Here is a 14982-nt window from a genome sequence, read left to right on the forward strand (position 1 = left end):
CACATCATCCTCAATCCAGCCCAAAAAAAAACAGCATTGCCAGGCCAGCCAGGCACAGCAGCCAGTAGAAGAGAATTTAGAAGCCATTTGAGAGGTGTCTACCATATTAAGGGGGCATTCTGCCTATTTATGTGAAATGCTGTCTATTTATGTGCCTCATGACTGCTGAATTTGTCTTGTTGGGGGTCACATGATTGCTAACTGCGAGACTATGGGAAAAACTGAATCATCATCATATGAGACAATTATTCAAAAAAGAGTAAAGCATTCCAGGAGCAACCAATCCACCTTAAAAAATGTTAACTTTAATAGACTTCTTTATAAAAAGCATACATTGGTATCAACGGCTAAAAAAATTCCAAAAATACAAAGCAAAGATACTTAGCAGGTCACTGCAGGTGTAGAGAGGTGCGGAGGTGAAGTCGACGGCCGTTTCGCCCCACAATAAGGGCTTTCTCGAGACCGAACACGTGTTCGGTCTCGAGAAAGCCCTTATTGTGGGGCGAAACGGCCGTCGACTTCACCTCCGCACCTCTCTACACCTGCAGTGACCTGCTAAGTATCTTTGCTTTGTATTTTTGGAATTTTTTTAGCCGTTGATACCAATGTATGCTTTTTATAAAGAAGTCTATTAAAGTTAACATTTTTTAAGGTGGATTGGTTGCTCCTGGAATGCTTTACTCTTTTTTGAATAATTGAATGAATTGCTCTGCTGATTCTGGATGTTGCACCATCTGTTTTTGTATATGGTTCACGGCAATACTTTTTTGAGTGCACTCGCCACAATATATCTCCTTCTGCAATAATTGAATCATATGAGACAATAGCATCAGGAGTAGGATGGATGAAATTGTTTATCTTCACAGTTTATTTTCAACTTGGATTTTCCATAATGTTCATGTATGTGTTAAAACATGTGTACAGTATTTAGTTTAAATTGCTGTTGCCACTTTGTGATAGATAAGTGACTTTTGGGTTGCAGTTTGGGCACTCGGCCTCCAAAAAGTTCGCCACCACTGTCCTAATCTAATGTCCCACCATTGCTAACTTCATGTAAATTTGTCTCCACCCGTGACCACACCCACATTCTGGTCCATGGCCACACCTATTTTTCGGCAACATAACCCTCATATTTTTGGGCGCTCTAGCTGCAGTGTGCTGATCTCTGCTGCCTACAGTATGTACAGTATAAGCTGTTCTCTAGTGCATGCACTGTGTGCTGATCTACCTCCAGTGTGTACAGTATAAGGTGGTACTCTGTGACTTTACTGATTGTAAACCAGCTGTATTGTATGCTGATCCATGCTACTTTCAGTATGTACAGTATTAGCTGTAAAGCCTGGTACACACATATAATTTTGATTAGCCAATTTTTGCTCTGTTAATCAAATGCATTGTCTGTTGGCCCACTTACTGCATGGGAGTGGTAGAATTGGTCATTGATTGACCAATCAAAATTGTATGTGCGTATACATCTTTGATCTATGCCTATACTGATTGTAAATTATCTAAAAAAAAAGAAAAAAGGACAGAGGGCTCCATCCAGTATTTCGATGGGCAGGCCCGTTATCTGTAGCTTACACCGCTGCTAAGTTCATGTACGTTTGGCCCCACCCATGACCACGCCCACTCACTGCATGACCATGCCCATTTTGTACTCCCCACCTAGTGCCCACAGGTGCCCCCGATCTCCAAGGACCCTAAGAACGCCCCTGGATAATGATGTCCTCACCTGGCAAAAAAGTCAGAACCTACAGATTTTGTGAGAAGATTAAATCAATTGGGATGTGTTTTGCTTGCTTGAGATAAAACTGTCTGCACCTGCCAGCTTATAGTAGAAATATGTTTTTTGAATGACATGGTTCAGGAAGTGATAGGAAACGTTGTCCACCACACTTGGTATTTTTTGGGGGCCTTTCCAGTCATAGTAACTGAAAAGCTGCAGTACAGCCAAACAAAGCCATATAACAATGTGGAGGATTTTGATGATTGCATTGCATAGAAATGCAAATGCTCAGCCTGCTTCATGTAATGTATGGACACTATATGAAGGGAGAACCAACAGTAGTTCATGCTTTTTATGGTAGTCTCTAGAGAAGCTTGAACCTCTATGTGTTTTGGGGAGATTTCCTATCATAAAAGTAACAATAAAACGTTGTAAAGTGTCCATCCCATGAACAGTTTTACAAGAATTTTTAAAAAATGAGCTGTTAAAGGTTTTCAGGCTTAATGATTATTTTGCATTATGATTATTTTTAAATGATAGCAATGTAACATGCTAACACCACCTTAACATCTTTATTGTAGTTCCTTTCGCAAATTATGATATTGTCTGTTAATATCGTGAGCTCCATATTCTGTGGCCATTTGGGGAAGATTGAACTTGACTCAGTAATACTTGCTGTAGCTGTAAGTATCAATTGTATTTAGTTTCAAAAAAATTTTTAAAAGGAAAAGACACTAAAATACATGACAAAGTCCATTGTTAACAATGAGAACATCCTCAAAATGGGTGATCGATAAAGTTTCATCCTTCCATATTCCACAAATACTATTTGTGCAGGTTAGGTATTCTCTCAGACGTCTTAAAGCATGTGACATGAAGCTACTTCATAAATAATCATCTCTAACAAACTTCCCATTCATCACACAATGGATACAACAATCTGGTAGTTCGCCCCCCACCTTGCCCTGGATAAGATCACTCACCGTTGACTATTCTGTATGCAATTTTTAAAGATGGATTTTACAATGTGATAGGTGGGTTTCCCACTAGTCTCACTGCATGTTTAAAACTTATCTCTAGATACTTTTTAAGTTTTATATGTTTTCTGTGCCACATAACCACATGCTGGACCCCTTTTTGACATTCCAGTGGCAAGATTCTACACTTGAATTCCCAATTCATAAAACTGAAGCAGTCATGAGAAAAGCAGATGATCATGTTAGGCTGTCTCAGTCAATTTTCCTTATTGTGGAAAAAGCAAATACTCTATGGTGGTAATGGAATTAACCCATTTTGTTTCTAATGTAATAGACAGTTACTGCAAGATTTATACACTAACAAGCTTACTTGGCTATCTATATTCATTTATGAGGGACATCAACTCTACACACTTTTTCCAAATGTATAAAATGTAAAACTTTAATAAAGAAGAATCAAGACTTTAAAATATGCAAAATTGGGAGTGGTAAGAAAAGGAAATGGTTAACAGAAACTGGAGCAATATTCAGTTCATAGGGAATAAATGCTAGATAGAGATTTTTTTAAATATCTCTTTAGATGTAACAAGGCAGAGGAATTGCCTACATGCCCTAAATGTGGCTCTATAGATGTCATTCCTCAACATCTGCCGTCGAACTGCCCAGCCATCAAATATGTTTGCAACAAAGTTGTAAAGTTCATGCCTACATTCAAATAATACTCTAATGATTTTGTTTCACTATCCTTACACAAGTAAGGAGGCAGAAATGACACTATTATCCTGCTTACAAGACTTCTCTCAATCCTCTTGCCTCCTCTGGAACACCCTCCCTCAAAACATCCACCACTCACCCACTTACCCTTTTTATGCGCAATCTGAAAACTCACCTCTTCAAACAAGCATACTCTCCTAAATAGGACAGTTCAGCCACTGACCACCATTTCTACCACCTTGTACACAGCTTCCCTTTACCTACTTTCCTATGCCTTAACCTTTAGACCTCCCACCCCTGTGTAAAAATCTGTTGCTGATTTGTTCACTTCATCAGTGGTAATCCACCATACCCTCTATGCTGTTGTACAGTGCCACAGAAGATGCTGGCGCTTTATAAATCAATAATAATTATTATTATCCAGTTTAGAGCACCATTGCATGGAACTTAGAAATCGTCCAACAAAGCAAAGCACAGTCGCTGCACCATATCTTTGGCTGAGTTTTAAGTTGTATTCTAATAGCATTTAAACCTGGAATATTTGTATGATCTCAATGTTCTGAAATTAATTTTAGGGCTAACAATTCCTATTTTGTATCAACAGGTAATTAATGTTACAGGCCTGTCTGTTGGTATAGGTTTATCATCTGCTTGTGATACACTTGTTTCTCAGGTATGCTTAGAGAAAGAGATTAGTGTTTAATTTTATGTTTTTGTTTAGTTGTGTAGACCAAATTCACAATAATGGTTAACAGTGGGTAAATGGCTGGTTGCTAAACGTTTCAAACCTGAACAACCACTGACCAAACCCACTGCCTGCCTTGTTCATGTAACCAAATAAGAACAGGCAGTTGTGTTAATAAGTTGTACAGTATTCATCAACCATGCAACCCAATGCTATTGCCACTATAGCATACAACACTAATGACGAGCTAATTCAGCAATTTAAGGAGGCCCTAGGTAGCCCCTCTGGTACAGGGACCAGGGTGTGGGTGCTAACTCTGAATCTTCTATTGCTACAGCACTTGCTGTGAAGTTCCAAAACTAACTGGATCAGAAGAAATAGAGAGCCTCACTTCCTGCTTGACTTGCAGCCAGAAGGGAAATTACCGTGCAGTGGCTAGACTTTAGACAAGATTTTAGCACAGATTTGATATTTATATTGAGTCTGAAATGTAATCTATTAAAAACTCTAAAATGTATGCCTGATTAACCTCCTTGCCGGTTATCCCGAACTCAGTTCGGGGTAACCTGCGCAGGAGGATTTCTCAGGCCCCGCTGGGCCGATTTGCATAATTTTTTTTTGTTACAAGCAGCTAGCACTTTGCTAGCTGCTTGTAACTTCCGATCGCCGCCGCTCGCCGCCGATCCGCCGCAATCCGCCGCGCTGAGTGGCTCCCCCTCGCCCCAGACCCCTGCGCTGCCTGGCCAATCAGTGCCAGGCAGCGTTGAGGGGCGGATCGGGATTCCCTATGACGTCCCGACGTCCATGACGTCGATGACCTCATCCCGCCCAGTCGCCATGGCGACCGGGGAAGCCCTGCAGGAAATCCCGTTCTGAACGGGATTTCCTGCTTACTCTGATCGCCGAAAGCGATCGGAGTGGGTGGGGGGATGCCGCTGCTCAGCGGCTATCATGTAGCGAGCCCTAGGCTCGCTACATGATTTAAAAAAAAAAAAAAACTCCTGCGCTGCCTCCTTGCCGGAGGAATTGAACCGGCAAGGAGGTTAAAGGACACACCTTTGATGTTGTTGCTTGTCGGAGATCAGCAGCACCTGATCCCCTTGGGCGACATTGCTGGTCTGGGCTGCGCACACACGTGTGCGTGACGTCACGAGGCAGGGGACCAGGATTGGCTTCGCCGGGGGTGAGTAGATCCGCTTAGTAGATCACTCACGGGATGGTGGTCGCCGGCTGCCATACCCACGCCTGAGTATCGGCTGAGGTGTTCGTTATCTGCCCCTAGAGCCAACTTTAGTCAGGTGTGTGTACAAGGCTTTATTCTTTGCTTATCACGTTACTAAAAAAGGTGAGTTGGCCAGCTTACTAGACAGTGTTTGAAATGTCATAAGGTAAAAGGTAGAAGTTATAAAAGTGAGTCCATTTGAATACCCAATTCAATGACACTTCCAGGAGTTCTACTGTAAAACATGACACTATTGAAAAGACAGCAAAAAAAAAAAAATAAATTACTAACCTAGAGGGAATAAATGGTCCAGAGACTTCCCATATTCTCCTTGACTCTCCACCGTGGCTGGGACCCTCTTATGGTAAGATGGTATGGTAATGGTCCCCTCCATGTAAGAGTACGGTCATACTGCAAATGTGCGAGTGCAGCCGCGCCTGCACAGTTCATACATGGCAAGGAGCACGGCCATGAGAACATATTTGTTAAGCCCCTTTCAGATATGTTCAGTGGGATCCTGCACAGCAGCAGTGGGCACCCAGATGGATCGGGAAGCCTCTGGATCATCCACAGGCTTTTCTCTACGTAAGTTAGTATCTGATATTTTTTTATTCCCAAGTCACAGGTTTCCTTTAAAGCCACAAACATCACAGAGGTCCAAGGGCAGGAAATGAGGTAGAAATGCAACAATACAGCGCATTCATAAGCACTACAATGTTTAGATTCCTGCCACACTATCCAAAACTCAAATAAGAATAACCTGGAGTCGTACATCAGCTATGAGTCATGTGTTAATGAAATTGCTAATCTTTTGTAAAACAACGCATTCTCAAATGGCTAAACATAATCATATGACTACTGCGCAGGATACAGACTTCCCAGAGATTAATAAAAGAGCTTTAGCAAGTTTCTGGAAATAGAGCTGACCTTTTAAAGCCTTGTTTGCACGTGGTTCCCATCAGTTTTCAGCATTGTATAATCTCACACTGCAAGGGGATGGCACACAAGGGGTAGAAGATAAGATACCACTATAGTACAAAAGAAAAAAAAAACATTATTGTAAATAAATATTAAAATGTGCATATACTTTGAGAGATGCTGACAACTCAAAGGGGGTACCGTACCAACCAATAATTTTAGGCAGCGGTAGATCACAGGTGTTTGCTCACCGCCTGACAACTGCTCCCAAGCATCTGCTGAGCTCTTGCCGCCAACAGTAAGCAATAAACAGGGCAGCGATGTGGCAGTGGCATAGCAATAGGGGAAGCAGAAGTTGCGACCGCACAGGGACCCTTGAGCCAGTGGGGCTCAGTAGTGGCCCTCCTTCATCCATCTTATTAGCTTTTTGTTGGTGTTTATGCTGATAATGAACAGCTTTATATGTGCATTGACTAGTGGTAATCCTTAAAGGAGAACTGTAGTGAGAGGTATATGGAGGCTGCCATTTTAATTTCCTTTTAAGCAATACCAGTTGCCTGGCAGCCCTGCTCATCTATTTGGCTGAAGTAGTGGCTGAATCACACCAGAAACGAGCATGCAGCTAATCTTGTCAGATCTGTCAAAATTGTCAGAAACACCTGATCTGCTGCATGCTTGTTCAGGGTCTATGGCTGAAAGTATTAGAGGCAGAGCATCAGCAGGATAGCCAGATAACTGGTATTGCTTAAGTGGAAATAAATATGGCAGCCTCCATACACCTCTCTCTACAGTTCTCCTTTAAACTGTTTCCTTAGTCTGATTACACCTGTCGGACACTGCAGCTGTCCTTGCTAGGTTTTGGGGCTTATATCAATAGAGTGCTTCGGGACCAAAGTAAGAAAAGGAACCGGGGGCCTCAAGTTCCTTAGTTACGCCACTGCAATGTGGTCACCTCTAAAGGCCAGTACACAAGCCTGACTAAGGTGGCCAATAACAACCGCCTGAGCCAATAGGTGTGTGTACAGCGGCCGCTGACACACTAGCTGTACAGCGGCCGTTGACACACTAGCGAACTGCCCGGTGGATCAACTCACCTCCCGCGATGGCCGATTGCATAGTTAGCACAGCTCCCCTGTCTACTGCGTCACCAGGGTCGGACTGGGACACTAAGGGCCCACCAAGAAAGTTTCAGCCTAGGACCTGCCCCCCCCCACACACACACACCATTTTGGGCTCACATACACATGTACTCTAGAAATTTTGCATGATTATGGTAGGGAATAGGTTGTGAGCACTTCTGAGGACAGTCTACAATAAGGATATGACCACATGCGGCACGCGCAGCAAGAATAGATGGGTGTCACCACACACTGGAACATGGGCGTGGTCATGATGGGTCATGTGTAGACTTAAAAATACACAAAATAAGTAGCAGTGTTATTCACAGAGATTAGGTCCGACCAGATACATTTTAGATAAAATAATCAAGTAGTTACATGCCTCATGATAATTCATCAAGTACTCAAATGGCAGCAGATTTCCTGACAAAATGCAATCAGATTGGCAGCAGATATCCCCACAAAATGCAATCAGATTGGCAGCAGATACCCCCACAAAATGCAATCAGATTGGTGGCATATTTCCCCACAAAATGCAATCAAATTGGTGTCAGATTTCCCCACAAAATGCAATCAGATGGGCGTCAGATTTCCCCTCAAAATGCAATCAGGTTGGCAGCAGATATGCCCGCAAACAGCAATCAGATTGGTGGCAGATTTCCCCTCAAAATGCAATCAGACTGGCTGCAGATATCCCCACAAAATGCAATCAGACTGACTGCAGATATCCCCACAAAATGCAATTAGATTGGCAGCAGATATACCCACAAAATGCAATTAGATTGGCAGCAGATATCCCCCCAAGATACAATCAGATTGTCAGCAGATATCCCCACAAAATGCAATCAGATTGGCAGCAGATATCCCCACAAAATGCAATCAGATTGGCGGCAGCCGGTAGATTTCCCAGTTTAGGTAGGCGTAGGCAGGTATATTGGTGTCCCCAGTATAGATATACGGTCTATAGGTGTCCCCAGATTAGGTTGGCAGGTCCTCAGTTAGTGGGGGGGGGGGGCCCATGCTGGAAGGGGGGACAGTGGGCACAGAGCGGCGGGGAGGAGGGAAGCCTCCCCCTCCTCCCTCACCTAGGGCCCCCCCTTCCATGCTAACCAAACATGACCCCCCCATCCCTCCCCCCCACTAACACACTGCATTGTGTGCCACTGCCTGAGACTGCCAAATGTGCCCATCATCCACCACCCATGGCTGGCAGGCAGACTCACAGCAGGCACACCGCAGCCAGACACCAGACAGCAACTCCCCCCAGTTGCCAGCTGCCCACATACGTCATCTCCTTCTCTGAGTCCTGCCTCTTTGGCCTCCTCCAGCCAGGCCACACACCAACCAACAACTGTCCCTGGTCTGGTGCCTCTCTCTCTCTTCTCAGTGACAGTATTCCGAGTCTCCTCCCCTCCCCGTCCCCCCAACACACACACACACAAAGAGAGCCCACCATGCGTGCAGGGCAGCTGAGCCTGGACTGGCAGCGTGACAGTTCCCGGCGGGCGTCAGACAGTGTGGCTGCGGCGGGCGGCTGCCTCTCCCTCAGGGTCAGAGTCCAGTGAGTCAACCAGACGACGAGGTCCTCAGACAGGCTAGGTGTTCCCCCCCGTGGGCTGCAGCGTCTCCAGCCAGGCCTCTGTCTGGCGCCAGGCGGCGTGCAGTAATGATGCGGTGCGGACGGAGGCGGAGCTTGTTGTGAGCAGAATGATGCCTCTCTTCTTATAGGCCTCCGGACCGCACGGCTAGCGTGATGATGTCACGTCACCATGCAGCGCCTGGCTGAAATCTCACTGGCGCAGGCCCGGCTGCCCGGATAGGAGAGGGGGGCCATCTGGTCATGTGACTGGCGACATCACAGCTCTTACAGGGGGCCTACCGAATTTTAGGTCGGTAGTTCGGTGGGTCAGTCCGACGCTGTGCGTGATGTCACACACATGCGTGCTCCGTCGCCCCTCTGCCCCCAGCATAGCAACAGGAGGTGTCATCAACTACACAGTTGACATGCATCTGTACAGGCCGCCAGCAATGTCGCTCTAGGGTATGGGGTTAGTTCTCATTGTATCTCATTTTGGGGTGCATGCTGCAAACTGCAGAGTAACATGCGTAACGTCTTACCGCGTTATGGGTAGAGCAGATTGCATTGCATGTAATGTATTGCATTCTGCTCTACTCATAGTGCCATAAGACTTAAAGCGGACCCAAACCAAACATTTTTTTAATTAAAAATATTTAGCTGCACCACTCTGACACATACAAAGATAAATAAACACTCCTTCAAACCTATGATCATTTCAGTGCATGATTTTCACCCTTCTCTTTTTATAGCTAGGGTTGTACTGGGGGCAGCCATTAGCAATTCCTTCATTGCCGGACACCATCTACTCCACCAGTTTGCCGGAAAAATTCCGGCAATTTGAAAGGAAGGGAGGGGTTCCTCCAATAAATGTAAAATATTTTATATTTGTCATCATGCAGCTGAAAAAAGGCTGCTATTTATTATTATACTTTAGAAAATAGATTTTATTTCTGAAATCTTGTATTTTTAATTTGGGTCCACTTTAATGCACGTAATTCTGCTTACCACAGTTTAGTGCATACACCCCACTGTAAGCATGAATACACATAGATGCCTCAATACTTTGGTAATATTTAATATAATTATTTTTTCCTGCACCCTATAGACATATGGAGGCAGAAACCTGAAGCGTGTAGGAACAATTCTACAGAGAGGGATACTCATACTGTTGCTGTGCTGCTTCCCCTGCTGGGCAGTATTCCTAAACACAGAACAATTGCTGCTGCTGTGCAAGCAAGATCCAGATGTAGCCAGGTGAGTGGTGCATTTATGGTAAATAGCTAAATATACAGGGCTCATATAAATGAACCAACCTGCCAGCAACCACGATTAACGATTTCCTGATCGGTAATTAGTTAGAAAATATCAAAGCATATGTGAGTGGTTCCTCCAGCCAGTCCTTTGCAAGCAAGTTTCCATGAGTTTCAGTTACAATGATTTTATTGCCTATGCACATGGTGCAAGAGGTGTGGGGCTGACTGATGTTTGCCAGCACATCCAATAACCGATAAAACTATAATATTGTTTTTGATTAGTCTGCAAGAATTCACTTCTGACAAGCATCATTTTTATTTTGTCATTTGCTGATCAGGAGTGAATATTGTCTGGAATGGAACACAAGGCCTTATGTTAAAATGACTGTGTGATACTTTAACCACCCTGGCGTTCAGTTTTCCCAGGATTTCCGTGCAAAAAGTGTTTCAATTAATTTCCAATAATTTGCAATCATTTTTTTTGCAACCAATTTTTTTTTTAATATTAAATTTAATACAGATTATTGTATTGAATTCAATTAAAAAAAAAAAGTGTTTTCTGCAAGATGTTGATGACGCTGTGTGACCCTGGTGTCATCAACGCCGATCAACGGGGGACATGTGATCGCTGAGGAAGAAGCAAAATCCGCCAAGGGACATGGAAGAAGACACTGGGGAAGCTATCAGAGGTACGCGACGAGGGATCAGCATGCCAATGGTGAGTATAAGACCCAGATGTATAGGTAGAAGATGTGCAGCCAGGTATAGTTAGCCAGATGTGCAGCCAGGTAAAGTTAGCCAAGTATAGTTAGCCAGGTATATAGTGAGCCAGGTGTTTAGCCAGGTATATAGCGAGCCAGATGTTTAGCCAGGTATATAGTGAGCCAGGTGTTTAGCCAGGTATATAGCGAGCCAGATGTTTAGCCAGGTATATAGTGAGCCAGGTGTTTAGCCAGGTATATAGTGAGGCAGATGTTTAGCCAGGTGTATAGCGAGCCAGATGTTTAGCCAGGTATATAGTGAGCCAGATGTTTAGCCAGGTATATAGTGAGCCAAGTGTTTAGCCAGGTATATAGCGAGCCAGATGTTTAGCCAGGTATATAGTGAGCCAGGTGTTTAGCCAGGTATATAGCGAGCCAGATGTTTAGCCAGGTATATAGCGAGCCAGATGTTTAGCCAGGTATATAGTGAGCCAGATGTTTAGCCAGGTATATAGCGAGCCAGATGTTTAGCCAGGTATATAGTGAGCCAGATGTTTAGCCAGGTATATAGTGAGCCAGATGTTTAGCCAGGTATATAGCGAGCCAGATGTTTAGCCAGGTATATAGTGAGCCAGATGTTTAGCCAGGTATATAGTGAGCCAGGTGTTTAGCCAGATTTATAGGTAGCCAGATGTCCCCCTCCCGATCCCCCCCCCCCCCCCCAGCACGCTGTGGGTAGCGATCTGTGCTACCCACAGCGTGCAGAACAAGCATCCAGCCACCCTAGGGAATCCCTGGGCAGCCAGCGGGGCAGAGAATGTGCGGGGGATCCCCCTTGTATGTGGAGGCTGTGCTGGCGGGGGGAACCCCTTTATATGGTGGCTGTTGCGGGCAGGGGATCCCCCTCTGTGCGGGCGGGGGGATCCCCCTTCTATTGTGGCTGTTGCGGGAGGGGGATCCCCCTCTGTGTGGGTGGGGGGATCCCCCTTCTATTGTGGCTTTTGCGGGCGGGGGGATCCCCCTCTGTGCGGGTGGGGGGATCCCCCTTCTATTGTGGCTGTTGCGGGCGGCCTATCCCTCTCCTCCCCCTCCCTCCCGATGTCCCCCCTCCCGATCTCCTCCCCCCCCCCTCTCTAAGCCCATTGAGTAAATAGATTTACTCACCGAGGGCTTTCTCCAGCGACGGCAGCAGCACTTCCTCCTCCATCTCCGAAGTCTCGTTCTCTGTACAGTTACATTACGAGAGCCCTTTCACACCAGAGGGATTTTTCGGCGTTTTAATGCCACGGCCGAAGTTGGCGTTTTGCTAGGTAAAAGAAAGTCCATAGACTTTCATTTTACATTTCACATCTAACTCGGCATTTTGGAGCGTTGCGTTTCAACGCTCCAAGGAGCTTTTTCAGGGCTGTTTACAGCCGAAGTTGGCTGTTGGCATTTCAATGGAAAACGCCAACTTCAGCGTTTTCAAAGCGTTTTACAGCTGACTTGTTCACTTATTTTTATAGAAGAAAAAAAAAGGACGTTTTCATATGAGCTGTAAAACTCTTTCAAAAGTCTTTGAAAACGCTTTGAAAACGCTATGTATTGGCGTTAAGCAAAAGGCTGACTTTCAGTCTTTTCTACCGCAGCCTCTAGTGTGAAAGAGCCCTAAACGCTAAGCTTATGTTAATGGATGGGCAAAATTCCACCGGAGCGATTGCGATTACCAAAATCGCAAACGCAGGACATGCAGCATTTTTAGCATTTAGCATTAGCGTTTCTGCAATGTAAAGTATATAAACGCTGGCATAATCGCTCGTCAAAACCTACACAGAGCGATTTTGCTAGCGTTTTTAAATCACTGCACAGTGTAAAAAAATTAAAATTAATTGAAAGGACCAATCAGAATTAAAAATGCTAATCGCTACACAATCGCTGGCAAAACAATAACACTTTTAAAAACACTACCAAAATCGCCAGAAAACGCTCATGAAATCACTTACAAAAACGCTAATTAAAAACGCTAGCGATTGCGATTAGCGATAGCGTTTTGTAGTGGGTTCCAGGCCTCACAGTGTGCTGACCAGGAAGCTGTTACAGGGTTATGCCATTTTTAAAATTAATTCTATCAATCAGTGGACAAACAGGATGCAGGCAAGGATAAAGATTGATGAGTAGACTACACATAAAGTAAGTATGGCCTTTGTATGTTTATTTTGACTTTTAATCTTCAGTTCAGGTTTGCATTAAGGCCCCTTTTTGACACTTAAATGTGTAGCTGCATCCTGAAATCACTACATCCTAGCACAGGAGCAGTGATAGCCCTAAGGGGCTATTGCAGTGAACGCTGTGCGTTGGGTCCCGTCATGGTAGCTCACTGCATGCAGTGAATTACTGGGCAACTTGTGCATGTACCCCAGGAGTGAGACATACTTTCAATATTAAGTATGCCTCACTGATTTGACGTGACTAAAAACGCGTGGCGCAACTTCTCAGACGCGGTACCAAGTGTAAAAGCAGCCTTATAGGTCTACTTTTATATAGAGAATGTATTCAGAACTACTATGTATTGCCTGAATTATGTATGCATTTGTATTACCTACCCAGATTTATATCTTACTATGTACAATGTCACAGTAGATGATGCCCCATAATAATAATCATAAACATTATTTCAGCAGTGTGAGGTCAGTTGAGCTCATAGTTGTAGTACACAGAGTAGAACTATAAAACTAAAGTGCCTGGGATCATTGATCACTAATCAGAAGTCTGTAAGGCATTCTTGGTAATTGCTTCTGTTATAAGGTCACTAAGACTTGCCATGCATGCATTGATTGCATTGATTTTTCCTGGCTGATTTGATCTGATTTGATTGAATCTGCCAGGCACTACATTTTTTTATAGATTTAGAGCAGTTTAGTGATTGAAAGGGTAATCAGGCATGTTAGAAATCTCTATCAGGGATCGGAAAACGTTCCCTCAGGTGCCAATTCTTGGAACGATGCTGTACAGTGACATGCTTAGTCTTGAGACTAGCGGCGTGTTCTGTTGTTATGGAGGGTGTGGAGGGATTGGTGCACGATGGGGCGGTTTCCATAGGCCAAGGGGTTGTTTGAAAATGGTCCTGCTCAAGTGTGGAGGCCAGGATTGTTAAAGGAAACCTAAAGCAAGGCTATCATATGTAATTCCTTTTAAACAATACCAGTTGCCTGGCTATCCCTCTGATCTCGTTGGCTGCTGTAGTGTCTGAATCACACACCTGAAACAAGCATGCCGCTAATCCAGTCAGACCACCTGATCTGCATGCTTGTTCAGTGTCTATGGCTAAAAGTATTAAAGGCAGAGGATCACCAGGCAATATGCATTGTTAAAAATGAAATAAATATGTCTTTATTTGGTAGAATTCAAATATGGCATATATTTGTTTGGTAGAATACATATATGGCTAGCTTTAAGAATTTTAATCTACTTTTAAGAAATAATAAAAGTTATTTTGTAGTTATACCTTGCAGAGGCAAACCAATGAGGTTACTTGATTTTTTTTTTTTTTTTTAATTGTTTGTAGATTACAGGAGTTTCCTTGACAATGCTTGGCTTTCTGATTTTGTGCTGCTTAAACTTCTGCTAAGTAATATGAAATGCACAAATTAAAGGTATAATATGGTGTCATGGTTGTGTTTTAGGTTAACCCAGACATATGTGATGATTTTCATCCCTGCTCTTCCTGTAAGTTTTTTATCAATAGCAATACTCTGTATATAGGAATTTTAAGGTGATTCAGTAACTTTACAATACATTACGCACAGGGGGATCAGTTAAAAATGGTGCCAGATTAATTTGCATTATAAAACGATATTTATCGTTTTAGGAGTTGTGGTGTGTGTGTGTGTATATATATATGTGAGTGTGTGTATATATGTGTGTGTGTCTGTCTGTGTGTGTGTGTGTGTGTGTGTGTGTGTATATATGTGTGTGTGTGTGTGTGTGTGTGTGTGTGTGTGTGTGTGTGTGTGTGTGTGTGTGTGTGTGTGTGTGTGTGTGTGTGTGTGTGTGTGTGTGTGTGTGTGTGTGTGTGTGTGTGTGTATGTATGTATGTATGTATGTATATAT

General features: G+C 43.8%; 1 protein-coding gene across 4 annotated transcripts in view; it reads left to right on the forward strand.

The window, feature by feature from the left end:
• The window catches only part of LOC137546312 (multidrug and toxin extrusion protein 2-like), a 64259-nt gene that overhangs the window by 2354 nt on the left and 46923 nt on the right, over positions 1 to 14982 (forward strand). For 2 of the 4 annotated variants that reach the window (XM_068268610.1, XM_068268613.1), the window contains exons 2-5: positions 2308 to 2409; positions 4022 to 4090; positions 10045 to 10193; positions 14556 to 14598. In XM_068268610.1, coding sequence (XP_068124711.1) covers positions 2308 to 2409; positions 4022 to 4090; positions 10045 to 10193; positions 14556 to 14598 — 363 coding nt within the window. The remainder of the gene's footprint in view (positions 1 to 2307; positions 2410 to 4021; positions 4091 to 10044; positions 10194 to 14555; positions 14599 to 14982) is intronic. The other 2 variants (XM_068268611.1, XM_068268612.1) reach the window with 2 other exon arrangements.

Source organism: Hyperolius riggenbachi, chromosome 2 (genome assembly GCF_040937935.1).
Source record: "Hyperolius riggenbachi isolate aHypRig1 chromosome 2, aHypRig1.pri, whole genome shotgun sequence".
NCBI lineage: Eukaryota > Metazoa > Chordata > Amphibia > Anura > Hyperoliidae > Hyperolius > Hyperolius riggenbachi.